The sequence below is a fragment of the Paroedura picta genome, chromosome 9 (assembly GCF_049243985.1).
Source record: "Paroedura picta isolate Pp20150507F chromosome 9, Ppicta_v3.0, whole genome shotgun sequence".
Lineage (NCBI taxonomy): Eukaryota > Metazoa > Chordata > Lepidosauria > Squamata > Gekkonidae > Paroedura > Paroedura picta.
In genome coordinates, this window is record NC_135377.1 from 32765492 (window position 1) to 32793354 (window position 27863).

The window sequence follows — 27863 nt, forward strand, 5'->3', positions numbered from 1 at the left end:
GAATATCTATCAGATCATCTAGAATACTGATAGCCACAGCATACACCACAAAAATTACAGATCCACACCATGGCAACACCACAGAGCAAAAACATGATTCCAGTGCATGGATCCTTATGGATCCTCAAGGTTTTTGCACTGGGTATCCCACACTAACCATCAAATCACATATCATGTCCATGGCCACAGCTTACACAATCACAGATCTATGTCTTTACGGAGACATTATGGAACAAAGCTATGATTCTCAAGTACAGATCCTGATGGTTCCAGAGTTGTTGCCCTGGGTCACTCCAAACTACCAAATCACATGTGCCCATGGCCACAGTTTGCACTATAAAAATCACAGGTTTTTATCTTTGGGGTGACACAATGGAGCAAAAACATGAATATGGGGTGACCAAGAAAGTTTTGGGTGCATGGATTTTGTAGTACAGGCTGTGGCAATGGACAGGGTGCACCCACAAGTTTAGATCCAACTTTCCCCCACCCCCCTCCATTACCTCCCAATGGTTTTCAAGCACTTGAGTCTCAGAGATACAACCGCTTGAAAAGGGATGGGGGGGTCTTGTCTGTAAAACACTTGCTCTGCCTCGCTTCTCCCCAAACAGCTATTGCTTTATTTCTATATTTGATTACACCTTTCTCAGTAACAAGCTGCTAATTCTGGGGTCTGAAGTTATAGAATCATGGAATCATAGAATCATAGAGTTGGAAGGGGCCATACAGGCCATCTAGTCCAACCCCCTGCTCAACGCAGGATCAGCCCAAAGCATCCAAGTTACAATAAAGCCTTGCAATTAACGAAAGAAGGAACAGGTCGGGGAGGATATCTCGGGGAGGTCAGCCAGGACCTATGCCTCAGGCCCGCAGTCTCCCACCGTCGAGCCCCCCACCAGAAACTGCCTGGCAAAAAAACGGTGCATACATAATTTAACAGCAACCCAGTACAATTCATTTTCTCAGCAATAAGACCAAAAGTAAAACGAATGCTAAAACCAAATCTAAAGGCCACTAGAAAAGAACCGTATCAGCATAAAATAACCATGAACATGATATGCTGCAGTCGCCCGAGTGCCTTTGCCTTCCCTCAGAAGAGCAACCGGCCTCAGCTCCCTTCCCTGCCGCGACTGAGGCTGAAAGGGCGCAGCCGGCGCAGGCGCAGACTCTCTCCCGGAGCGCATCCCCCTGGAACCGCGCGTACGTCACAGGTGTGCTCCGTCGCCTCCCCCTCCCGCCGTGTGCGGTGTGCGCGGAAGGGTTTGATTGGAGGAGAAGCCTGACAACCTCCTGTCTCCACAGCAACCCGCCGGCTTCCCCTGGCCACGGCTCTGGAGAAGCCTCTTCTTGGCCGCTGTCGTGGCACGCCGAGAGCCCCCAGAGGGGTAGCGGGCCGCGGTGCGAGGAGGCAGCAGGCAGGCAGGCAGGCAGGAAGGGAGGGAGGTGGGCGGGCCGGCCGGCCGGGATGAAGGCCGGGGTTTGACGGCCGCGCCGTCTCCATAGAAACGGCTCACGAGGCTAGCGTGCGTCAAGCGGTTTTCTTTTGGGGAGGGGGCGGCTCAGGCCTCGCCGGGACCAAGAGCGAGATCCGGGGGAGGGGAGCGGACAGCTCCACCGCCCCTTTCGAGTGAGGCGACCATTGGGGAGGGCGGCTAACTAGCCCTGCTCAGTCTGCAGAACCGCGTCCGCCTTTTAAGCGGCCAAGACTTTACACTCACTTTACACTAATCCTCCCCCCCCCCACACGCACACAGACACACACTTGTGCGGCTCCCGTAGGCACTGGTGAGCTGAATAGCTGCGGCCCTGTTCTCCTGGTACTTTTCTTCTAGCCAGAAGAACAAAATCTGAAATGACTCCTGGCTTAAAGAAAAATCCTGGGGGAGAGGGACTGCAAGGAGGTAAGGCCGGGGGGGGGGGGCGGGGGGGTACCTCACCTCGTCAATAAACTCAGGCCTTCATGTTCAGTGTGGTCCGGATACGGGGGTCTCTGAAATGAGCTGTGGTTATTTACTTGCTGTGTGGGGATCAGATGTCATTTCTCAGTAGACTGTTTCTGATTGCATTTATGTTTTCTTGCATTTTCCTGATGTTTGGACCTGATTTTTTTGCAGTTGGGAAAAGGTGACTCTTCTATCCCTGTCTAGTACCATGACCCAATACTATTTAAATTGCTATATAGAACATGGCATAAATGTCAAAGGCATTTCTTAAATAGTGCCTCAATTATGCCAATGACAGTTTTCTTTATTGATATCCATTAAACTTTTAAAGAAGTTTTTAAAAACACTTACCAGCCCTTTAAAAAACAGGAGTGAACACTGGCCACCCACCCTACACCCAATCAGCTACGCTCTGCAAATGGCAAGCCTCTTTTATGCCTTGTGTGTCACCTCTGTGCTGCTGGAATGAATATCTTGCTATTTGATTTTTTTTTAAGTGCTGAACAAAGAATGCAAGAATAGCATTTGACTCTGGACTGTGGCTAGTAGAATTGTTTACAAAATCCAACATTTCTGGGTATAACTTTGATTTTATGAAAAGTTTCAAAAACATTTTGAAATACAAATGTATATTTAAGTGATATTTATAAGATAATCCAGTGCACACATGAGTTCCCACCTAGAAGAATATTAGGTTCCAAGATCCACATCAAGTTGCTTTTTAAGGACTGCTTATGGTGGAGGATAGTGAAGAAAACGATAACACATGTCCGTTGCAAACAAACTTGTTTTGTGTTTATGTTGATAATTTGAGCAAAGAAAGGTTGATGAGCTCATCAACTGCTATTTGTTCTAATATAAGTCTGCTGGGTTAACCAAAAACCAGTTCAAATCTATATGTACAATTCAGATTAGTGTTTAATTTTTATTAACTTGCATTTTGTTGTAACAGGGACCCTATTCACAGGTTATACTGGATGCATGTACAATCCATGAACAGTGTACACTTGATTTTTATTTATACATGCACTGACTAATTCTTATGTTACAGTCATCATGCATATAGCTGAATGTGCAACTGAAACCCCACATTGATCCAGGTTCTGGTACCTGGATTAATTTGTAAAATGGACATTCATTTGCTCTTTATTACCAGCAGGTTGTACATATGTTCACAGTAATATGTTAACGGAGCTAATATATCCTATTTCAGTAGTATTATCACTGAAATGTAATTGGCAGTTCAGTTCCAACCATATTCAACCAAAAAGAGGTCTCGCAGCAGAACTGAAAATGTTACTTTCCTGGGAATGTCCCATTGAATATACTTGACTAGCATTCTGAATAGACCTACTTAGGATTGCTCTCAGTTAATCAAAAATTTAGATTGAGGAACTAAGGTCACAAACATAGGCATCATTTTTAAAAAGTATACAAGTATAAACTGCTGGTGGCAGGAACCATCACTCAAAGAATAAAATGTTTCTTTTTAAATCATGGGTGAAACAGTCTGTGTACATATGTAAGGTCATTTTTAAGTACTACCAGTTTTATTCATATTAAAAAGATAAGCTGATTAATCTGTAAAATATTTAACATTATTTATAGTCTGCAGTTTTCACAGTAGCATAGACCACAATTCATACCAATCTATCCAAGTGCTACTGCATTGCTTGTGTGAAAAAAACCTTCTGGACTAATTCAGTTTTGCATAGTTTGCAGAAACCAGGGTGCAGTCTGCGCGAGGCTTTTTACCCAGTCCAAATGAATCCCTCCCATCTACACTGAATTCGATTTGCATGTTGATTTTGTGCACTTTAAATCTTCCCTCTGTAACATGCATGATTGATTCATGGTGACCCTACCTTTCCCTCACAATATCCTGGGGTGGATATAAGCCTCGATATTTCAGAAACCGCTATGAGGAAATGTACAGCTCTCTGCTTTTTCCAAATTAACTTCCTGCTTAGCTGTAGTCTTCCCTGATTGGTCAGGGCATCAGTTCAAAGTCTTCCTGGTTCCCGGTTGCAAGGCTTGTCTTAAAGTGACTGCACTCCAGAAGCCCTAACTTCTCTCACCAGAGATTTGCCTCTTGGTGTTTTTTCCCCCTCCTCTGCTGTCTCCAATCCTCTCCCACACACACACCTGTTCAAGAAAAGAAAGAGGCTCCTGCTGCGCTTGGCTCACCCCCCCCCCCATCCTGAGCTTCCCCAATCGAGTGCAGAACACTTTCTGTTTCAATGGGGGGTGGGATAGAGGAAGACCCAAGTTCTAATCAATCTGAATTCAGCGTGATCCACAATGGAATAAACAAAGTAAGTGCAGAATCAGCCCAGGAGAGTGGAAGCCTTCCTGACCTCCATAGGCAGGCCATTCCACAAGGCCACAACAGAGAACGCATGTGTACAGGCAGTTGTTGATTTTTGCTATTTGTCTGATAAGATCTTCTTAAATAGCTGGCAATCGTACTTCCAGTAAAACTAGTAAGGATTACTTTATTCATGTAATAATGTATAAGTAAAACTGGGATGGTAAATATTGTCCCCTGTACTCATCAAAAATTAGAAAAATTGTTAGCATATATATGAAAGAAATCCTATTCCAGTTGGAATATTTTGTAGAAACTAGATTGTTACAGGAAAAGTACATGATAACAATAATTTTTGTTTTAAAGGCTCTGTGCAACAAAGATACTTTGTATCACCTCAGAGAACTGGATTTATTATAAAACAATGGTTCGATTAACATTGGAGCTGATTGCTAAAAGCCTCAGTCAAAAGAATCGCAGAGATGAGTCCTTGGCCCAGCACCTGCGGAAAATAACTCATCTCAAGCTATCTAATAAAAATATAGATATCATTGTAAGAAGACTCTTTTATTTCTAACTGCAACTTAAATTTTTAATTCAACAAATTAGTGCTTTTATTTCTCTGTTATTAGCAAAAGAAATATGAGAGAGATCTTGGAATTGTGATATATTTTATACAACTATATTAATTAGCTTGAAAATACTTTATTAAGAACTTTTCCTTGAGATTTTTCCTTGATATTAGTTTATTGAGCACTTTTTCTTGAGATATCAGACAATTAATTCAGTGTACATTGTTTGCAAAGAATTGGCTTTGATTTATATTGGAATATATTGTTTTCAATAAGGAATTTTGGAAACATGTTTTTTTCAGTATTTTTATGTATAAATAATGAATAGAGGTTTTTCCAGAAACTTGAAATTTGTGGGGGGGGGGGAGTATATTTGGTCACAACCTTATATTCTGGGGTAATCTGCAATTCAAATATAACTGTGAGCTAAAAAATATCCACATGCCCAAGAGATATTTTGTCTGTTTTTCTCTGAACATGCCATAGTCCAAAGGGCTTAGGAAAATTTCCTCAATTTCAAAGAGTCTGACATATAATGCGGCAACTGCTACTCAAGAAATACAAACTCAAAACTCCCCTTGGGCATGTAAAACTAGTTGCATGTTTCTTTGGATCCTAGCCATGGTAAATAAAGATAATATTCATGCAATGGACTGCTGTTTGAACATGTTTTCCAAGGATGACAAGCTATAATACTTAGGTTTAGGATAGCTTGCTGTTTGTGAATGTATAACAGTCCATGCAATGGTAAAGAAAACATAATCTACAACTTGAAAAATTAGAAGTACAAGCTGTTATTTTAGAGTGAACTTTATAGAGTAACACTTTCTTCTTTCTCCTAGGATGACCTATCTTTGTGTAAAAGCCTTAATGTCCTTTATTTGTATGATAACCAAATAAGACAGATACATAGCTTGGACTTTGCTACAAACCTAAGACACTTGTACCTGCAAAACAATTGCATTACACGAATGGAAAACCTAGCATCATTAATAAAACTTGAAAAATTGTAAGTGACAAATCATTATTTTTCTCAATTCTGTTTACAAATTTGCCTAAGAAGTACAAGAATAAATAAACTATGCTGAATATGTTTCAAGTATGAAAAGATTTTAGACAAGGCATATACGAATTTTGTTTTTATTTTCTATAAATCTTTGGGGAAAGCAAGTTAAAGTTTAACACATTTAAGTTCTGTTATTTTGACTCTTACATTGAAATCAGTAGGTCTACTTAATGCTGGCTACATTGTCCCAGTTGATAATTAATAGTAATTAAAATTCAAATGAGTAGCCGTGTTGGTCTGAAGTAGCACAATAAAATCAGAGTCCAGTAGCACCTTTAAGACCAACAAAGATTTATTCGAGGCGTGAGATTTCGAGTGCAAGCACTCGTAGTCAGACTAAGAACTGGCCATCATAACAGTAGGAATATATAATCAAAAGTTAATCTTGTTAATCAAAAATGAGTCTATATTTTTTAAAGATAAAAATGAAGTCACTTTTCTATTGTTCTCTTAAGGTATCTGGGTGGCAATTACATCACTGTAGTGGAAGGCTTAGAAAATTTAGAAGAACTGAGAGAGTTACATGTTGAAAGCCAGCAGCTTCCCCTAGGAGAAAAGCTCTTGTTTGACCCACGAAGTCTTCATTCACTCGCAGTAAGAACATAGACTTTAAGTGACATCTGGTGATGGACGTTGATTGTTTAAAAAATTGCTGTGGGAGTTATTGTGCCAGCTCACTGATACTTTACTTCCATTTGTCAGAGCTCTTCTCCCACAGGACTTAGGGCTGATATTTCTTACTCAACGTTAAAAAATATCTTTAGTGTAAAGTGACCAATCACAATGTTATAGGAAACTTTAATTTTGCTTTACATCTACTTCTGTTGACGTTATTTTGCATTTATTTCCCATCAAGGAATATAGTGAGCAATCCTAAACTGCTCACCTTCTATGTAAGTCCCATATTCCATGGGGCTTACTCCCAATTAAAGTATTCATAGTATTACAGCCATAATACATCATAATATAGATGGCAATATGACACTAACATGTTTATTTGGAAATAAATGACACTAATCTCAGTAGGTCAAACTTCTGAGTAAGTATGCATTTGAAATCAGAGCACAGTTTTACTTAATGTATTCAGAAGCAATAAATGATATAAGAAAAATAGTATTAAGTTCGTAATATATTTTTTTTTCTAAGTGGCACGCATTTGAGCAAGCAAATTTTTACAGTTTTTTTAATGCATTATAAGATGACTTAAAAACCCTGGAAGGCAACATATATATATTTTTTAAAAATCTAATTGATACTAAAGTGGAAGACATTAAGCTGCTTTTTACTGAATCAGACCATTGGTCCATCAAGGTAGCCTTTTCGGTCCTGGCCCCAAGCTGGTGGAATGAGCTCCCAGGTGCAGGTCCCGCGGGAGCTTTCAGAGTTCCACAGGGCCTGCAAAATGGAGCTCTTCCGCCAGGTCTACGATTGAGGCCAGGGACAGTGAGGAAGATCAGTGTGTCCCCTCTGCAGCGGTCAGTGTCATCTTGACCCTCTTTCTCCCCCCTGGAGGTAGGGGGGGAAGTTGAGGAGGTGATTTTGCTGCTTTTGTTGTTTTTTATTGTCCGTTTTTAATGGTTTTATGGGGGGTTATTGGACAGATTTGTAACCTGCCACAAGCTGTTCCAGGAGTGGTGGGCAATAAATTTATTATTATTATTATTATTATTATTATTATTATTATTATTATTATTATTATTATTATTATTATTATTATTATTGTCTACTCAGACTGGCAGTGACTCAGAATGAATCTTGGGTCTTTTACGTTACCAGCTGGATATACCAGGAATTGAACCTAGAACTGTCTGTATGCTAAGTACATGTCCACTTATAGAGACACAGCCCCCTAAATCCCAGAGCTTCAGATAAGTCTGTCCCAAATCACCTTAACTTCATTTCACACAACCACTTGATAATGCTTTTTTCACTCTTTATTAAATATTTGTCCATTTTTCTGTGACTTCTTTAGTTTTGTTGTTGTTTATATTGTGTCAGGAGAAATAAGAATGAACAAAACAAATTTCTTAGGAGTCACTTGCTTTGCTGCTTGAGATAAGAATTTGTGTCCATGTGACCAAACAATGGCAGATTTTATAAAGCAGAGGTCCTCACCTTTTGGGGTCTGCAGGCACCTTTGGAATTCTAATACAGGGTGTTTGGTGCAGCCACAGAATGGCCTCTGCAAAATGCAGAGCCAACCACAAAATGTCACACAGAGTATGGTTATGCATAGCTCTAATATTAACCTTTCAATATTTCAGGCAGAAGCTGTGTTTAACAGAATACCTTTTAGACCAAGAAGAAGAAGAGTTGGTTCTTATATGCCGCTTTTCTCTACCCAAAGGAGGCTCAAAGCGGCTTACATTCGCCTTCCCTTTCCTATCCCCACAACAGACACCCTGTGAGGTGGGTGAAGCTGAGAGAGCCCTGATATCACTGCTCGGTCAGAACATTTTTATCAGTGCTGTGGCGAGCCCAAGGTCACCCAGCTGGCTGCATGTGGGGGAGTGCAGAATCGAACCCAACATGCCAGATTAGAAGTCTGCACTCCTAACCACTACACCAAACTGGCATGTTTAAAATAAACATGCTTTAAAAATATGTTGTTGCATGTGCTTTCATCCTACCTTCAGTCACATATAGTGCTACTCTAAGAACATTTTCTGGGAAGTATGCTCCATTGAATAGAACAGTAGAACTGTGAGTAAACCTGTAAAGGATTGCTGTCTCACTGAAGATTCTTATGCTCTGGTAGCAGCTACTCCCAAAGTAACATTAAAAGTATACACAGCCAATTAGATCTCCTGTGGCCATTAAGAAGCCCTGCTAAGCAAAAGCTCCATTAGGCCCTACCCACTTTCTGAAAGCATTTGCCAGAGAGGTGTCTGCAGGTCCCATGGTGACCATGGTCACAACATTGGGGACCCATCTTGTAAATCATAGGAGATTTGATACTTTTTCTCATTCAAACCATTAATGAGCCACAAGAAATTGCTTCAGGCATGTATGGAGATCCAGGCTAATAAACCTTTTGTGAACTAATAACTGTTGTAGATTTGTGAAGCTGTACAAAAGATATAGATTATATCTCAATTAGCTACCGTATATACTCACATTTAATCCGAGTTTTTCAGCCCTTTTTTAAAGCTGAAAAAGACCCCCTTGGCTTATATGTGGGTATTTAAAAAAAAAACAGCTTCCAGACAGGACTGGAGGGTTGCGGTGGGAGACAACTATACTTGCCTGAAAAAGCAAAGGCAGGAACAGCAGAGATGCAGCAAGCCTGGGAGGGAAAGAGCAATCTCCGCCTCCCCCACTCCCTGCCTTAACAAGGATAGCACAAGGATAGCATGTGTTGCAGGAAGCTCTGAAGCCTCTGTCTCAGAGGGAGAGGAGAGAGCAGAAGGAAGAAACGCCCCTAGAGGAAGGAATAAAGGAAAGAGGGGTCAGAGGGAAAGAGGAGGGAGGAGGAGGGTGGGAAGAAAAGGGGGGAAATCCTGCCCAAAACGGGGGGAGGGGAGGAAAGGAGAAAAGGCCACTATCCAAACACCACCCTCAGCTTATATGTGAGTCAATAAGTTTTTCCAGCATTTTGTGCTATAATTAGGTGCCTCAGCTTATATGCGGGTTGGCTTATATGCAAGTATATACTTTAGTTACCTTTAAGGGAATGTATCCAGCAGTGTTTTGTCTAGACTCACACATATACATCAAATAAAAGACCCATATGCCAAACTGCTTTTAAAAGAACTGTCAAGTTAAGTTAACCTAGGATAATATGGATTTGTATTTGTTTTGCTGTCAAGGCATAACTGACTTATGACAACCGAATCGAGCTTTCAGTGCAAGAGATATTCAAAGGTAGTTTGCCATTGCCTGTCTCCACATCCTGACCCTGGTAATGCTTGGAGGTCTGTTATCCAAATACTAGCCAGGGTCAATGCTGCTTAACTTCTGAGATTTGACAAGATCTTAGCTATCCAATTCATGGCATTGTTGGATGTATAGAATGTTACTTTAAGAAATGCTCAAATCTTAGGGAAGGTATTCCCAGTTCTTTGGATCCTGCTATCAATTTTAGAAACTTTTGACTTGTCAATTCAAATTTTCAACAGTGTTGAACAAGAGTTGCATGCAATAGCCACTTCCTTTAGCACATTAGCACAGTAGTCATTCATTTTTTCTTTTTCTTTCCAACATTTATATTTAACCTTTTCTTCTTAGACTGAAGACAAGTGGCAGTAAGATGTACAAACATAACCCTCCCTCCCGTAAGTTAATAATATAAAAACAAGTGCACAAAGTAAGAGCAAAAATTAAAACTGTTTTTTTCTTTTTAAATGTTTTGTTCCATTTTAGAAAGCTTTATCAGTTTTGAATATCAGCAATAATAACATTGATGAACTAAGTGAATTAGCAATTTTGGAAAACCTTTCCCATCTCATAGCTGTGGACAACCAACTTCACCAGGTGAAGGTAAGAGAAAAGAAACGGGAATTGATTATTAGTGAAAAAGAAGAACGACAATTGATAAGATAAAGGCTTCCTACACTATGAGAATGGTGTACGATGTAGCATGGGGAAGAAGAGCTGCAATGGGGAGAATCAACAAATCACATATAAACTTTTGCTCTGTTTATAGGGTTACTAATGCACACACTAAGGAACGGGAGGAGAGTTTTCACAGATTCCTCCAGTTTCTGTGTAACCACATAGGGATAATTTTTTAAGGAGGTGGTTTTTATTATTTTATTGATGTAAAAATGTTTTGTTGTGATTGGTTTAAACCTTGTTGTAAAATGCCTTGAGCCCACCAGGGGACAGAGGTATAGAAATAAAATATTATTGTTTATTATTTAGTTCCCCTCACTGCTGCATCTCCCTGCACCATATCCCATGCAGTTCCTGGGGTCCCTCAACTCCTGGGAGCAGCTTTTGAGGAAGGGCCTGCAAAGGAGGAAAGGTATCAGAGTTACCTTAGGGACCAGTCCGTAGATCAGTCGGTTACCAGGCCATGGCTCCTCGTCATCCTCCTCCCCAGCTGCTGCCTCAGGGGCTGCCTTGCCACTCTGCCGCTGGCTTACCTTTGGTGCTCTTCAGCGGCCACCATAGCTGGGGCTCCCCCTCAGCTTGGCACTGCACAGCTGCTGCTGGCAGCGCTCCCCAGTGGGCGGCATGAAATCAGGGGCACCAGCGGGAAAGCAAGTGGAGCAGGGGCTCAGGCAGCGGCGACGTCACTTGGCAAAAGACTACCCCCCCCCCCGGGCCTCAGTAAAATTGTCAAGCGTTGACCAGTCCCCGGTGATAAAAAGATTGGGGACCACTGCCTTAGGCCATGTCTGTGTCTAAGCTATTGCCAAAACAATGTTTAATTCTTTCAATTTGAGATTTACAAAATGTCGTAAACATTCCTGCTAGATTTTGGAATTGTTGACCTTAAAATATACAAATTGTCTAGAATTTGGCCTAGTGTTCTTTTTTTTTGTTCAGATATCCCAAAGTTTCTCATTTTCTGCAGTAGGGAAAACATTATGTTCAGACAATAAGAAATGCCTGTGAATTGCCCCCTGCATGTGCAAAGCTCTTAGTTATGCCTATAAGTGCAGGTTGTAAAACTGTCATTCTAACATATATTTAACAGTTTGTTTGTTCTGAAATAGCTTATGTTGGTTCGGTGTTATGAGGAGAAGGTTGTAAATCTTTAATTTATTCAACCTTTGGCCATTATTGATTATGACAACAAGATATCAAAAAGATGAATTCCTATACTTCACAATTCAGTCAGGAACAAGAGGGAAAAATATAGATTTTCTGAAATAGATAATGGCAGACTGTCAGAATGATGACAAATTGCTGTCTACAGATGTAGTTAGGGCACTTGAGCTAGACACAGCCGATAAAAATTGGAGCGCATTGGTCAAATACAGGTTCTTAAATGGCCATCATTAATTTGAAAGAAGGCTACAGTCAGTACTATAGATGTCATTTGAGACTTTCACACACACACACACAACACAGTGTGCCTAACAATATCATTTGCTTTTTAGTATTTTGTAGGAGACCTCTAAGTGATAGCATGACATGATCATTTATCAAACAGAGACTGCCCCAAAAAGTGTCTAGTCCCTTTAGTACAGCGTATTGAAAGGCTGGAAAGTGAAACACTTTATTACAGACAGGAAGGCAGTGAACAACTAGAGCGTATCCAAAGGGTAATCGTATTTCAACATGGGATTAGTATACTCTTAGATAAACATACACTGGCGTGAGCATGTTCTGGATCATTTATCAACTGAATAGTGGTCAACAAAAATCTGCAAAATTATCTGGGTACATTCATCAAAGTTTAGCTGTATAACTGATATTTTTATGGAAATATACTATTGGGTGTTTTCAGATTCTGCTTTAGTTGAACTTGAGATGCATTCAGGCTTGAGGTGCATTCAGGGTTTTAGGTATCAATGTTTACATTGTTATTCTTACTATAATTACTACTAAGAATTGTCACAGTCAAATATTTGCCTGGATGCTGGTGTTTTGCCATTCAAGTTCTAGCCAAGTTCTTGGAACTGTAGATGCATGTTCACAGAATTCTTGATGTTTCAAGCATCACTGTCTTCTGGACTTGAGCTGTTATTATTTACTCAATGGCCAAGTGTTTCCTGAGACTCTGCTCTAAGGTCTCCAATGACAAAGGGCACAATGGTCTTAGAGCCAGAGGCGCTTTAAGTATTTGTAGATCTTGGTATTTCATTATATTCTCCTGCCTTCTCTTTTCTATTCTGCTGTCTCCTTGGACTGCAGTGTCAATGATCCAAGCCCTATTTCTCATTCCCCCCCCTACAATTGTATTATCAGGGGTGTGATATTCCAGGTGTTAACTTATTTGCAGTTGGAAGGCCCAAAAAACCCTTGTTTCATCATTCTCCATGATCTTGTCTGACTTGTGCTCCTATGAATTTCTGGCTGATAGTAAAAGTTTTAGACAAAAGGCAAGCCTCTATGGTCACCACTCCGTACTTCATCTTTCCAAAGTGCAAAATAGTGGTTGGTAAATACCATCTTTTGATTTCTTTCCTTTTAGGTTTGACTGAATAGTAGACAGACACTAGAATGTGACTTAGATCACCTTTACTGTGTAACTGAAGAAACTACAATATAAATTCACTACAATATAAATTCAGAATGAAATTCTAACACCCTGGTCTAGCCTGCAGCATTACATTCATGAAAGCAGTCTTCCATGCTTGCATTTCAAGCCCAGTGGGGAACTGTGAGACAAATGTATGTTGCACACACAATTCCCTTCACCAGGCTGATTATTCAAGGGCCTTTTTAAAAGTTACAATTCCATCACTCAGCTATTCTGAGTGGGGAGCAGGGGGTTGGGTCAACACCTTTCCCCGTAAAATAGCTGATTTGGAAGAGGTTTTTTAAAAAAGTATTTTATTAGACAGAAACAGTACCTTTTGTTTCAGAGAGTCAGTAAAGTTTTTATTCCAGAAACATTTTTAACCTTGTTGAAAGGGCTTGACTAACACACTGCTTCAGATCTGAATGCAAGTCTATAGCGATGATAGATTCTGTAGGAATACAAATGCAATACTTCTGGGCAGTATAAAGATACTGAGTAGGATCTTACAAACTACCAAGAGCGGACGTAACTCTTTCCCTGCTTTTGATTCACTCTAAGGACTCCAAAAGCCAAAGCTGTGTGCCTCGTGGACAAAATCTCATGAGATGTAGAGGACCGCAGCAAAGAGAGGGGGGAATTGGAATTAGTGTGTCCCAGTCATTCTTTGTCTCTCCTTTTAGTATGTCCCAATGAAATCACTGCTGCCTCCTTTCTTCTATTTGTGCAAGAAGCATGGTGGAGGAAATTTCCTATCAGTGCAAGAATGAGGAACAATTTTTCCTGATTCTCCCTCCTCAGTGTCGTCTCCCTAAACTGCGTGGTGCTTTGTCCACAAGGGTCCCCTGACTCTGAGCATCAGCTGTTGGGAAGTTTCAAGGAGAAAGCTGGAAGAAGCTGGGAGAAAGCAGGAAAAAATCCATTACTGTAAGCACCTTCTGCTTACATTTTGTAGGATTCAGCTGATAGATATGCTATTTAAAAACACCCTCACTAATAACAATATTAAAAATAAAATATGTTAGATACAAATAGAAATTAGGAGAGAAAAGCAAAAAAAATTAGTTTGGTTAGGTACTGCTCTTCTAGCTAGCCTCTGCCAATAGAATTTAGAACAGTGCTGCAAAAATGTTTGGACAGTGAATATCTACAAAAAGGCCTGTGCCTGCCAAAAAGTACAAATCATGTTACCTCGTATATATATAATTTATATAATTGTTATATAAAATAATAGATTTGATCTAGGTCACATTGCCCTTAGACAAAAACAAAATCCATACTGAAGAATTGTTCATGAAAAACAACAACAATCCTCTCCTCCCCTGGATTTAGGACAAGAATATAAATGACCACTCGCAGATGTGGAGGAAAATTACTATTTATTATATTATTGTGAGTAATAACAGAGATAATAATCATAAAGTACTTTGGGACCAATCCTCTCCATCTGTCTCATCATACATGCGGCTCTGCATGCGTACAAGAAGATTCTCTGCCAGCAGCACCCTAATCAGCAACACACAACTCTGCATTCATATATTGCTATATGTTGCTTGATATTACTGTTTTATTAAAGGAATCCACAAATATACATCTGCATATGGAGTGGCTATTTTTTCATGTATGTCACTGACATTTCTAGAAGGAAAGGCAAGTCACATCTGCATATAAAAACTTTCTGCACAATTTATGCCAAAGCTTACAGAAGAACATGAACTGTGCAAGTGTTAGTTGTGTTTCCACTTTGGTTGCCCTGGATTTTAGCCTGTGTTTTATACCTGAACTTTTCAGTAGAAAGGTCGTATGAGAGGTTGGTTGAAAAATAAAGAAGAAAAATAATAATCAGAATGCTACTTGCTGACATGGATAGAAAAATGTGTATATCTTAATTATGTTAATGCATAATGATTTGGAAGTTAGGCTAAAGCAAATAGATAGAATTATGAATAAGGCAAGTTATGGCATCAGGCTAATTAACCAGCAATATTTTCTTTTCTCTCTGCTGTTTCCAGGACTTGGAGTTTGTTCTGAGTGTGTGGACCAAGCTAATCAAAATAGAGTTGAATGGGAATCCTGTTTGCCACAAACCAAAATACCGGGACAGACTTATACTACAGTCAAAAAGTCTTGGTAATATAATAGCTATACCGGCAGAGCAATTTTATTTTGAACAGTGTTAATTAGTACACTAGTAGAGCAGTCCTAAGAACACTATTCTATTGAATAGACTTTGTAAAAACAAAGAAATTAAATGTTCTCTGGCACTAGGAATCTAATAGTAGACTTAAGGAACAAGAATTCTGTGAGTTTTCAAACTGCCTTTGTGTTCCATTTTAGTAACTGGTTGCTAATGGATTTTTTCTGTCATTTCAGACAGACCTGTTTTAGTAACCAGCAGCTAGCAGAATTTATTTACATGTTCAGACCCAATGCAAAAATACTTGCATTGGGTTAGCAAAGCATGGTTGAACTACAGTTGACAAAAACTGCTTTCTTCTGGTTTTTGCCTCTTCTTTTCACTTCTGAATCGCTGTGGGGTGCTGTGTAAAATGTCTTTAGCGCTTCCTGAAATGACAATTTATTGCCTGCCCTTTTTCAATCTTCCTTGGAGGCTTTTATTTTAAGTTCTCATATTAGCGTTATAGCACTGTAGTGGTACCATTGAGATCAATTGACCATTGAGATCAAAGTGAGATTGGCTGTTGTGACTTAGAATCAAGAGTAAAGAAGTAGCTCATTGGGCTGCAGGTGCTGAGGCATCAGTGACCGGTGTGACAGACACTGCTAACCTAAGAAGGTGTCCGTAGAAGATGTCCTGATATTCACTCATCCATGCCAAAGCCCAATTGGCTGGTAAGTGACATGTTGCCAAGAGGATTGCAGGTACATACCTCAGGGAGGCAAACAACTTCTTCTCTGTGTGTTGAAGTTGGCAAGTGGTTTGTGTGAATATTGCTAAGGTTATTATTGTTGGTATACAGTCGACTGTGAGAAAGATGAGTGGAGCAAGAGGGATAGTTTGGCAAGAGAAGGAAACTTGACCTTCTTGCAAATTGGAAGGAAGAGAGAATCCAACAAGCCCTGCGTTCCTCACAATATAACCCATAAAAACCCCATTAAAACATTAAAACTGTATCAAAACAGTATAAATGCAATGTCAAAAGATGTTGATGTAATCTTCTAATACTCCCAACCCAACTCATCTGTTCCAGTCTTGAGGCCAATACAATGGCTCTAGATGATTAAAAATTCAAGGTTTCTGATTGCAAACGCTCAGTGCGGAGCGCTTGGCATAGGGCGGGACCCATAGCTCATAATTACTAGATTTCATACTACTTTTCTCCTCTCTGTATTCTGTAACTCTGCCATATAATTTCTCCTGGTTTCAGGACCTCAGTGTTTCCTCTTCAGATATCCAGGAATTGACTTTACGTGGATATATCCTGGGTATTTTAGAGCAAGAACACTATTTGGAGCCAAGTGTTGCACTTTTCAAGGAAAGTTTTCCTTTTCATTTGCAGGCCTTTTGATCTGGAAAAGTCTGTTCACTTTCTAGCTGTGCCTCATTTCCAGCTGCATGGAGTTTCCAGACCTGGAGCTGGCAGTCCAACCTCACCCCCCACCTCAAGCCAGGAAGGACCTGGCGACCCTTCCAGGCACAACACAGTTTAATTAGACCTGTGTTGAAATGAGAGCATGCACACATACACAAACGCAAGAGAATCTGATCATACTGAGTTGTAAATACAACATACATTTTTATTTAGGTACATGAAAGAAAAAGATAACATCCCCCCACCCCCATACAAATGAAATTTTATCCCATGCAAACTGTGTTAGCAGTAAGGTAAAGGTATCCCCTGTGCAAGCACCGGGTCATGTGTGACCCTTGGGGTGATGCCCTCTAGCATTTTCATGGCAGACTCAATACGGGGTGGTTTGCCAGTGCCTTCCCCAGTCATTACCATTTACCCCCCAGCAAGCTGGGTCCTCATTTTACCGACCTCGGAAGGATGGAAGGCTGAGTCAACCTTGAGCCAGCTGCTGGGATTGAACTCCCAACGTCATGGGCAGACAGATTCAGACAGCATTTCTGCTGCCTTACCACCCTGCGCCACAAGAGGCTCGTTTTAGCAGTAAAAATAACTAACTAACTAACTAAATAAATAACAGTTAGTACTGAACCAGTTTTTAATGAAACAGATAACAGCACTTAGGAGTTATTGTTATATAAAAGTTTGGGAAATTTATGTTATTAATTTAAAAAGTTAGCAGAATTAGATGCCGGTTTTTTTTTTTAAGTTTGATGACTATGCACAGTAAAACATAAAAAGCAGAGCAGCATTGTACCCAACTTCTCCCTGGACCCTATGCTTGTAATCTGACATTAACTCAGTGGAGGGGGGACACCAAGTAATATTGATCTTTCCAATGAGTCTAGGGGCCCTGTTGAATGCCACTTGCATATGTTATGCAGCATTCCACAAGGAAGTAACAATAGGTGTGAAGGTTAGACATCTGCACTGAGCCTTGAGTCTTCCAAAGGTGCATTCAACCACACTCCTTACTCTAGAGAAGGACTTACTGAAAATTTTTATCATCCTGCCAGTTGGCGTCCTGTAGGGGGTCATAAGCTATCGTCAGACTGGATAAGCACCCTCAGCAGTCAAAAGTGGGGAGATTGTAATTCTATTCACTGTTAGGGCGGGGGTTCCTGGAATAAACACCCCACTTATCCATTGCCTTGTATATCTTTGATTTTCTGAAGAAATAGGCATCAGGCTTTCAGCCGCTCCATCCCACCTCTGCAATAGTGAATCACCCTGTGTGGTCTACTGTGTCCTGCAATAAAATTGAATACATGTATTTCTGGCCCTTGTATTCCTCAGCCTCATCAGCAGAAGGTTGCAAAGGTATGTGGCAGCCATCAATCACTCCAACACAATGAGGAACCCAAGCTTTGCAAATCCATCCATGATCTGTATAGGAAATAACAACAATTAAATCAACTGTAGGTTTTCCATTTAATGCCAAGAATTGCAAAACGGCATAGCTATAAAAAAGGGGGTATGGTGTAGTGGTTAGGAGTGCGGACTTCTAATCTGGCATACCGGGTTCGTTTCTGCACTCCCCCACGTGCAGCCAGCTGGGTGACTTTGGGCTCGCCACGGCACTGATAAAATTGTTCTGGCAGAGTAGTGATATCAGGGCTCTCTCAGCCTCACCTACCCCACAGGGTGTCTGTTGTGGGGAGAGGAAAGGGAAGGCGACTGTAAGCCGCTTTGAGCCTCCTTTGGGTAGAGAAAAGCGGCATATAAGAACCAACTCTTCGTCTTCTCAGTATATAGAAACATTACTCACCATTCACATCAAATGTGATCACATCAAAATCATAAGATGTCATAGTCCCATTGTATACGGCACTGGTCAGACCACACCTGGAGTACTGTGTGCAGTTCTGGAGGCCTCACTTCAAGAAGGACGTAGATAAAATTGAAAGGGTACAGAGGAGAGCGACGAAGATGACCTGGGGCCAAGGGACCAAGCCCTATGAAGATAGGTTGAGGGACTTGGGAATGTTCAGCCTGGAGAAAAGGAGGTTGAGAGGGGACGTGATAGCCCTCTTTAAGTATTTGAAAGGTTGTCACTTGGAGGAGGGCAGGATGCTGTTTCTGTTGGCTGCAGAGGAGAAGACACGCAGTAATGGGTTTAAACTTCAAGTACAACGATATAGGCTAGATATCAGGAAAAAAATTTTCACAGTCAGAGTAGTTCAGCAGTGGAATAGGCTGCCTAAGGAGGTGGTGAGCTCCCCCTCACTGGCAGTCTTCAAGCAAAGGTTGGATACACACTTTTCTTGGATGCTTTAGGATGCTTAGGGCTGATCCTGCATTGAGCAGGGGGTTGGACTAGATGGCCTGCATGGCCCCTTCCAACTCTATGATTCTATGATTCCAACTTCACTGACGAGGCACACTTTCTAAAGTGCTCTGCACCAGTTGCCATGCTCACCATTTTGACTATCAGAGAAGCCATTGAGAGCCCTATGCCAAACTGCTCTTGGAGTTCCCTAAAGCATTCCTGATTGGCAAGGTACCAGAGCAATCCTCATTTTCCCCCACAAGAATAGAAGGGGGTGTGTGGGTTTCTTGTCATTCCAAGCCTCATGGTGTCAGCAATTTCAAAGAAAGTGGACGGAGACACCTGGAAATTTTCCAATCATTCATCACTGTATCTGGTCATCACAGTGTTGTTCCACTAGTCCTTGCCATATGGTTTGATCTACCAGTGACAAGGGACTGTATGGACTGAGATGACTGGTGCCTGTGCTCTCCAAGGTACCTGAGGAACCACCTCTCCATATACACCCCCTAAAGAGCTCTGTGACCAGCTAATTCTAATCTGCCCTAAAGAGATGCGTTTGGCCTCAACCAGCCCTGGCTCTGAGCTGCTAGCAGGAATGCAGGCCCTTACAGAGCTCTCAAAGTTCCAAAGAGCCTGCAAAACAGCCCTTTGCCTATCCCCATTACAGGGTTCTGTTGGAGTACCCCCCCTTTTTTTTTCAAGCCAGGCTCTTATGAAATATGTCATAATGGCTTGTTGGATCGTTTTGTCTAGAGCAATGTGAGTTCAGTAGGATTTAGAAATTGTTTTAAATCAAATTTTCGTATTTTACCTGTTCTATTTGTACTTTATATTTTTACTGTTGTACACTGCCCCAGGACCAATTTTGGAGAGGCGTAGTTTAGAAATCTCTAAATAAATAAAATCACTGATGCCCTTAGCACCCACAGCCCAATGAGCTACTTCTTTCTTCTTGTTTCTAAGTATCAAAAGCCAGTCTCACCTGAACTTAATGATCAACTGCTCTCAATGATTCTGCTATAACATTCAACTTAGAATATTCTTGGGGGGAAACATAGCAAAAAAAAAAGGGTGGAGAAAAGTAACACTCTTGGGAATGGCCATGGCATTTCAGAGACAACTCATTACCGGGAGGAAATTCATTGTGTGAAACTCCCATCCCTGTATCCCCTTGGCTAAATTTGGGCAAACCATAAACAGCCATTTAGAACAGTAATGTGAAAACCTACTCTGTTTTGAAGAATGTATTAGTAAAATTAGGATATTCTACCAAGTTAAAAGATAGTTGGCTAATAGACTGGTGTCAAAGTCTTGCTAGATCAAACAATTAAAATATTGTTGCTGTCTTGGAACATATTTGTGGAGGAGGGGCAGTTCGTGGCCTGTGCCACATCTGTAAATTTTATTTCAGTGGTTAATTCTGTTTAGTACATTGAACTATACTTAGCAGTAATAATAGGCTGCTGGGTATCACTTTCTAATTGGACTTTTCTAGCTGGATAAAAAATATAGGTACCTGTATATTTTTCCCAGCTGGAATAAAGGCAGCTTGGGATAGCTTTTTTCAGCAAGAAAGTGGCAGGGAAATAAAGAGTTAACATTTCCTTCTCTCTCCTGCCATACAAAAGACATTTAAAATAAACATAAGGGGGAAAAAAACTGGGATGTAGTTGAACTCTCAGCTACAGCAGCACTAATGATTTTTTAATTTAAAAATCTACTGAAGTAGAAGCTTCCCCATGGACTATGTTCCTAAGAATACCAAGACCTCACCCAGGAAATAATTGCATAAAGTAAATGAATCTTTTGTTGACTTAATATGTTACCCAAAAAATTCCCTTCAGAATCCCTTGATGGCAAAGAAATAAAGGAAATGGAAAGACAATTCCTAATGAATTGGAAAGCCTCCAGAGATGCCAGGAAGAAAAACAGAGCGGAAAGCTCAACAAATGAGCAAGCACCACATTCACATTTTGGTAAACAAGAATATCTTTTTGACCATTTAAAGGGCCAATGTTAAGAGATGATCAAGTATGGATTAGGATGGGGGGAGTCAGTAGATGACTGAGCGGACTATAGCAGTTTAAAGATTATTGTCAAAGACATCATTTTGAATGCTTTGTTGTAAAACAGAATTATTTCTATTGCAGAGAACTCCATAATGGGTGAATAGAACCTTCTCTAGCAAATCTTCAAAACAATTTTACAATAACAATTTAGAATAAACTTACATTGTATTTTAAAGAATTATACAGTTCTATTATGTGTCGTAGGACATCAGTTATATTCTTTGTGTACTCTGTGCATCACACCCTACGGGCCTGCACTGGCCTGCACAGAATATCACTAGGAATCTTCTAGAACTTAAGTAAAAGTTATTTCTGACACTGAATCTATCCATCTTGAGGATAGGCAGTTACAAGCATGCATTGGGTAGGTGGAGCCATGTTTTCCCACGCCGTTCTTCTCTGACTGCCATAGCAGCAACATCATAAAGAAATCTGAGCTACACTTTGTTCAGGCTGTTTTCTGTGTTTTTCAGTATTTACTTGACTTGGGTTGACAGAGGCCTGGATTCAGCCATGCAGTTACGAAAGCTCAAGTGCCTTCAAGACTGGGCAGGAAATTTAGCTCATTTTCCTTTTACAAAGACCATGGTGGCGGTGGTGGAATTCGGTATAATCATAGAATCAGAATCTACCTTTTCTCAGATGATTGACTCCCAACTACAGACTGCTACCCTCTCATGAAATCTTCAGACTACTCTCCACTTCCTTGCTAGCCTGGGACCTTGCTAGCCTGCAAGACAGATGTATCTATGAACTAGCAGATGTGTCCACTTCACAGGAGCAAAATTAGATTCTTTCAAGGCTCTTGATTGTCTTCACCCCCAAGACAGAATTTGATCCATTATGAAACTCTTCTCCAGATTCATGCACCAACCATCTCAGACCATCATTCAGATTCATTGTTTCCTTGGTCCCATGGCTTCCATGACAACAGCCACTCGCTTCAAATGTAGACGTCATATTTCATGTACTTACAGGTTGCCAATCTAAAATATGTGACATTTTACCAGGGGTTCTTTTCTAGTGGTTGGATGCATGAAACTTCCTCTGATGGGTGCATTTCTTGTTGCCTTCTTCCACATTCACCATCACCACGAGTACATCCACATGGTGTGGGGTGCCCATTTCCGCAGCCACATCATCAGTCAAGCCTGGAATCCAAGGCCACTTAAACATTCTTGAACACTTGACTGTTTTTCGCACTGTATAGGCCTTCATTCATGTTTTTTGTGTATAGTAACCACAGCCTGTGATGCATTATATAAAGGAACAAGGGAGTATGAGCTCCAAGTCACTGGGTACTCTGGCCTATCACTTGTGGGAGAGAATATCCATCACAGCACTCAACCTGCTTGGGGAGAACCATATCTGGATGGATGAGCTGAGCATGAAAGGATGTACAATCAACAATGGTGAATTCACTGTTGGTATCTCCAACCAAATGTTTCACTGGGGTGTATAAAAAATAAGCACATTCATTTAATCAACACTAAGTGTGAGATGTACGTCAGCAGACGCAGCACTGATTGTCTCTTTTTTAAAATGCTTTTCAATATAGGTATACTGATTTCTTTTTCTACTAACTCCTCTGATACATCATTGGAAAAATTGTTTCCAAAGCAGTGGGTCTACATATTGATTGTCCTTTTTTGGTTACAATAGTAATTTATGAGGTTCCTTCATCTGGCCAGAGACCTTCCTCCCACCCTGTCAAGATTTACTGTTCCAAGGTAGAAGGGCAGTTCTGTCCCCTGATGCTCACACACTTAATGGAGTGCTGGATCAGACCCACCACAAGGGGATGACAGGATTGCTTAAGGAAGATGTGGAAGTGCCAGAGAAACTGAACAAGTTCTTTGCCTCTCTTTTCACTGTGAAAAATGTGGGACATGTGCCCACACCAGGGCTGCTGTTTTCAAGAAGGGTGTCTGAAGAACTGAGTCAAACGGAGGTGATGAGCGATCAAGTTCTATTATACTAGGTAAAATGAAAAGGAATAATTCTCCAGGTCCAGGTGTGATATACCCAAGGGTTAAGGAATTCAAATGTGATATTCGTGGTCTACTAACCACTATATGTAACATCAGTACAAATGTCATATCAGTTTTTCAAATGGCGTTCACAGGAGATCCAGGGAATTACAGACCAACATTTTTTCCCATGTAAATTAGTAGAAACTTTTATAAAAGAGGATTATTAAACATATCAGGGAACAAAGACTGCTGAGGGAAAATCAGGAAATGTTCAGCAAATGGAAGTCCTGTCTCACCATCTTTTGAAGTTCATTGAGCAGGTTCATATGGATATGGATAGGGGAATCTAGTTGATGCTATACATTTAGACTTTTCACAAGATACTTCACCAAAGACTTGAGAAAGTTTAACAGCCGTGCAATAAGAGGACAGATTATTTTATGGATTAAAATTTATTAAACAGCAGCAAGCAGGGAGCAGGAATAAATGGACTGTAGCTGCAGTGAAAAGAAGTGAACAGTATTGGATTGGTGTTGGGACCAATGCTGTTTAATTTGTTCATAAATGATTTGGAATTAGCAGTAAGTGACAGTGGCTAAATTCATAAAAACACAAGTGGATTGTGAGGAAACTACAGGGGAATTTCTTAATTAGATAGTTGACCATGGTGTTCTATATCTGTGATACAGAGAGACCACGAAGAACAGGTTGCTTACCTGTAACGTGTTCTTGAGTGGTCATCTCTGTTGCTGCCCAAACTATGAATCTATTACTTACTTTTGCTGTGCCAATTTTGAAAAGAAAAGAGGAAGGTGAGGCTCTGCCTACTTGTGGAATGTTGCTACTACCTGACTTCAGAATGGATGAAGTCAGCTCCAGAAATCATCCTTCAACTGAGTTTTAGAAAGTTCCAGTCAAGATCATTTGTAAGAGTGCCAGGCTAGAATCTAGGAGACCCACATGCCAATCCCCACTTTGCCCTGAAAGCTTGGCGGTGACCTTGGATCAGTTACACTCCCAGCCTAAACTACCTCACAGAAGCATTGTGAGGCGCTATGTCCTCACTGGAGAAAAAAGGCTAGATGTAAATTACATAAATAAAATTAATATTTTTGATTGTGTAAATGCGCTAATTAAGAGTAATCAATTGATGGCATTAAATTATTGTGTAGACAGAGTTTTATAAAGTTTTTCATGATCTTACTCATTCACTAAATTTCTGAAGTTTCTATCTGAAAAGCAGTATGGCAAAAAAAAAACCCTTTCTCCATAAAATTCTGTTTCTTCTCATTTGCTCAAATATTCTTCAACACAAAACATTTGAATCTGTAATGTTTATAGTGATATATAAAAACTAGACTTTCTTATACATGTTCTAATCTACTACTTCGTTGTCATATTTCAACTTTGTTTTTTTGAGGTTTACAGAAGTAACCTTAATTACTATGGTTAATACTTCAGGGGAGATTTCTGACTAGTAAATGTTTGTATATCTTTGTACCTTGCAGACAGTAATGACACAGATCACCCCCATTTTCCTGTTTACTATTACCCACTGGGCAAAGGAAAACCAAATTTTGCTATTTTGTCTGAGGCATATAAATCTTCTCATAATAGAGTGTCCCAGTCAGCAACGCAGGAAGAAAATAAAGTTACTGAAAAAATCAGGTATGTTACCTGCCCATCATCTTTGGAGTACAACTTCTAGCTGTGCACTCTAGTGCATAAAAAAACATAATGAAGTATTGTAAATTGAAAAGCTGGACTTGCATAATTTATTTTAAAAATGAGATCCTTTTAAAATCAATAGTGTCAACATCAAAAATTAACGTTAAAAATATGAGGTACATATTTCACCTAATTTTCAATGTAGAGTAGTATATATGCTCAACCCTTTTCTCACTGGCTGTCAACTCAAAATTAGTCTCTCTAAGTGTCTTTTCTTTCCGTAAAGGAAAGATATGAGACCTTATATCTTTTTGCCAGTGGGCGATAAAGCGAGAAGTGGTTTTATGTAGAAAAATAGCAAGATCAGTCCATTTCTCCCACTTCCAGTTGAAGCCTCCCACGCTGCGTTTGTGTTTTGAAACAACGAAAAGGGATTGTGCTGCTAGGAGAGGCATGACCCTCCCTAGAACCTGCCATCATGAACAGTCTGCATCCTTGGGCTGGGTCACGCACTATTTATCAGTCTCAAGCTTCACTGAAAGAACTTTACACCGTATTATAAATTCTGATAGTATCCTTTAGGCACTTGTGATAGGGTTAGTCTTGTTCATTCCTGTACTATGCTAAGGCACACTCTCTACCAGATTACAGAACAGTAAACTTAGCACTTTATGCAGTACTTTAAAACAACCCAATTACATTATCTTGTTACAACCCATCCAACATCCTGTAATAAAAATCAGTATTAGTAATAGGATTACAAATTGGCATTTTTGAATGGCATATTTGAGTAAAAACAAATAAAGTGAATAACTGAGGACCTGGTTTGAAACTGGTTTTCCACAGTACACAAATGCAGGTGCCCGGGTGAATCAGAGTTTGTTTACTGAGAGTTCATCATAGACCCAGAATCCCTATGAGTGGAGAGGAAAATTAGGAGCCTATAAAACCATGAGAAAACAATAAACTTACACTACACAGTATAGTGTGACATCTGACTGCAGCCTTTGTGTTAGATCATAAAGAAAGCTAGATCCATGTTGGACAAATGCTTTTGCTGTTTAATTCAATTATTTGATGGACCAAAATTATTAACACTATTATTATTAACACTTTGTGTCTTTCATATACATGATTCTGAAGGTGCAGAAAGAACTATGTGCAAATCAAGAGTCACCATGTCCTTTCCCCCATTACTTAAGCCCAGTTTCCCTCTTTTCACTGGGCATTGGATAGTTCTGATACCCACTGAATCAGTTGCTGATACAGTATACAGTACAGCTGATTTCTGTACTGTACACAGAAGGGTACGTTAAAAGGGCACGTTTAACGTGGGCACGTTAAAACTGAGAAAAGACAGATGAGAGAAGCTAATTGTTGATTGGCATCTTAAATACACCAGAAGGAGGGTCTATGAGGAAACAGCAGATGAAACAGTTAATCCTCACATGCTGACAGAAGACTATGGTAGAGAACAGTCACATCTCCCTGGGGAGGGAATTCCATAATTGTTTTGCTATTACAGCGAAGGCCCTTTCACAGGTCTCCATCTATCTAGCCTCAGATGATGGGGTTCCCAAAGAAGGGTGTCTTTGAATATGACCTTGAAATGAATATGACCTCAACATTAATAACTAACATTTATTTCAAAATATTGGGGGGTGCTTCATAAAACTGTGATAATGCATAATGTTATACTTTGACCTAGTACTATGATGATACTATATTTATTGTGGTGTTTAACAGCTTGGTGTAGTGGTTAGAAACGTGAACTAGGAGAGCCAATTTGGCATAGAGGTTAGGAGCGCAGATTTCTAATCTGGCGAGTCCGGTTTGATTCCCCGCTCCCCCACATGCAGCTGGTTAGGTGACCTTCAGCTCGCCACACCATTGATAAAGCTGTTCTGACCAAGCAGTAATCTCAGGGCTCTCTCAGCCTCACCTACCTTACAGAGTGTATGTTGTGGGGAGAGGAAAGGGAAGGCAAATGTAAGCCTCTATAAGACCCCTTCTGGTAAAGCAGCATATAAGAACCAACTCTTTTTCTTGTTTATATATTAATTATAGATAGATATAGGATGGATCATGGAGGGTACTTCTGTGAGCTGAATAATTTTGACATGTAGAACATGACTTTCTCCCCTCCCCTCTTCTGCCACTTTCCAAAATGTGGCTCCTGAGAGACAGGGAAACCCCCTTTCTCCCAGAACATCATTTTGTGGGGTTTTCTGGGCTGCACTGTGAGGGGAATAGTGAGAAAGTCAGACTCACCAGACAGAAATCCCTCTGCTTATGAGATTTACTTGGGGTAAAGCACATGATCTGTAGAAAGCAATTAACTTGTATGTGGGATCTAGAATTTGTCAGAAATGTATTCCAACAGACAGATTACGCTAATATTGTCATGGTATCCAAAATGATTGTTATCTTTAAAACACTTTTTTTCCCCACACAGCCATTTATCCTTGAACAGTCCTCAGCAGACACATAGAGAATTGCATGAACCTCATCTCCTTAGCTAAATGCCTCTGTATTCCAGGGACTGGACGGACATCCTTTTATGCTATAGAAGGAAAAAATGGAGCTACACAGTAGAAGAAAATCAACTTGAGTTGGAGAAGGTTAACATTTTAACTCAGAAAACACTAAATGCTATTTCAAACAGTTTTCACAATACAAAACTTAGAATTTTATTTTTGTATAATAGATGTATCAACTTCTTAAATAAAAAGGTTTAAAATAAGATGTGCAAAGTTCTTTGTGTAACGTGGAATACAATCCTTATCCTACTAAAGTCATTGGTAATTTTCCCAAATGATAATACAGAAGCTACATATTGCACAGTTGCCAGTCCTTTCAGTGTGAAGATCCATCAAAGTTAGTAGGACGATGTCAAAGTAAATTGTCAGCAAACTATAAAGTTTGGAACTGAGGCAGCAACAGCTCTGTTAGAGGGTCAGGTTGATCCCAGTGATGCCTAGGATTAGACAAGGAACAACATACATGGTCTTCCACTAGTTATGCTTATCATTGCTGCACCGCCCAAAATAATATCTTGTCTGATTCACTGCTCAAGGCCAAACAAAACTGAGATGCTGGATATTAATATTTTCCCAACATTTTTTTTTACTGAAATAAACCTGGTGTGCAAATTCTGTCAATGAGAGAGAAGATGCTTAAACTTTTTCCTTTCAGAACATTTGCCCCATCAGTATTGCCTTCTTCCCAACTTTTTTTTCTTCCCTGACCAAAGAAAGATACAGA

The 27863-nt window shown here is 40.2% G+C and overlaps 1 protein-coding gene across 9 annotated transcripts; it reads left to right on the forward strand.

Annotated features, from left to right (window-relative positions):
* The first annotated feature begins 1246 nt into the window (after positions 1 to 1246).
* On the forward strand, positions 1247 to 27324 carry PPP1R42 (protein phosphatase 1 regulatory subunit 42). 9 transcript variants are annotated; one of them, XM_077352246.1, is made up of 9 exons: positions 1247 to 1398; positions 4618 to 4804; positions 5666 to 5832; positions 6345 to 6483; positions 10252 to 10368; positions 15037 to 15154; positions 20734 to 20865; positions 24440 to 24599; positions 27055 to 27324. In XM_077352246.1, exons 2-9 carry the CDS (start codon positions 4676 to 4678, stop codon positions 27119 to 27121), a joined length of 1029 nt encoding a protein of 342 aa, XP_077208361.1. In that variant the 5' UTR covers positions 1247 to 1398; positions 4618 to 4675; the 3' UTR covers positions 27122 to 27324. The 9 variants fall into 9 exon arrangements, with proteins under 9 accessions (XP_077208361.1, XP_077208357.1, XP_077208359.1 ...); XM_077352242.1 differs by having other exon boundaries at positions 1259 to 1415; XM_077352244.1 differs by having other exon boundaries at positions 1261 to 1423.
* The last annotated feature ends 539 nt before the right edge of the window (positions 27325 to 27863 follow it).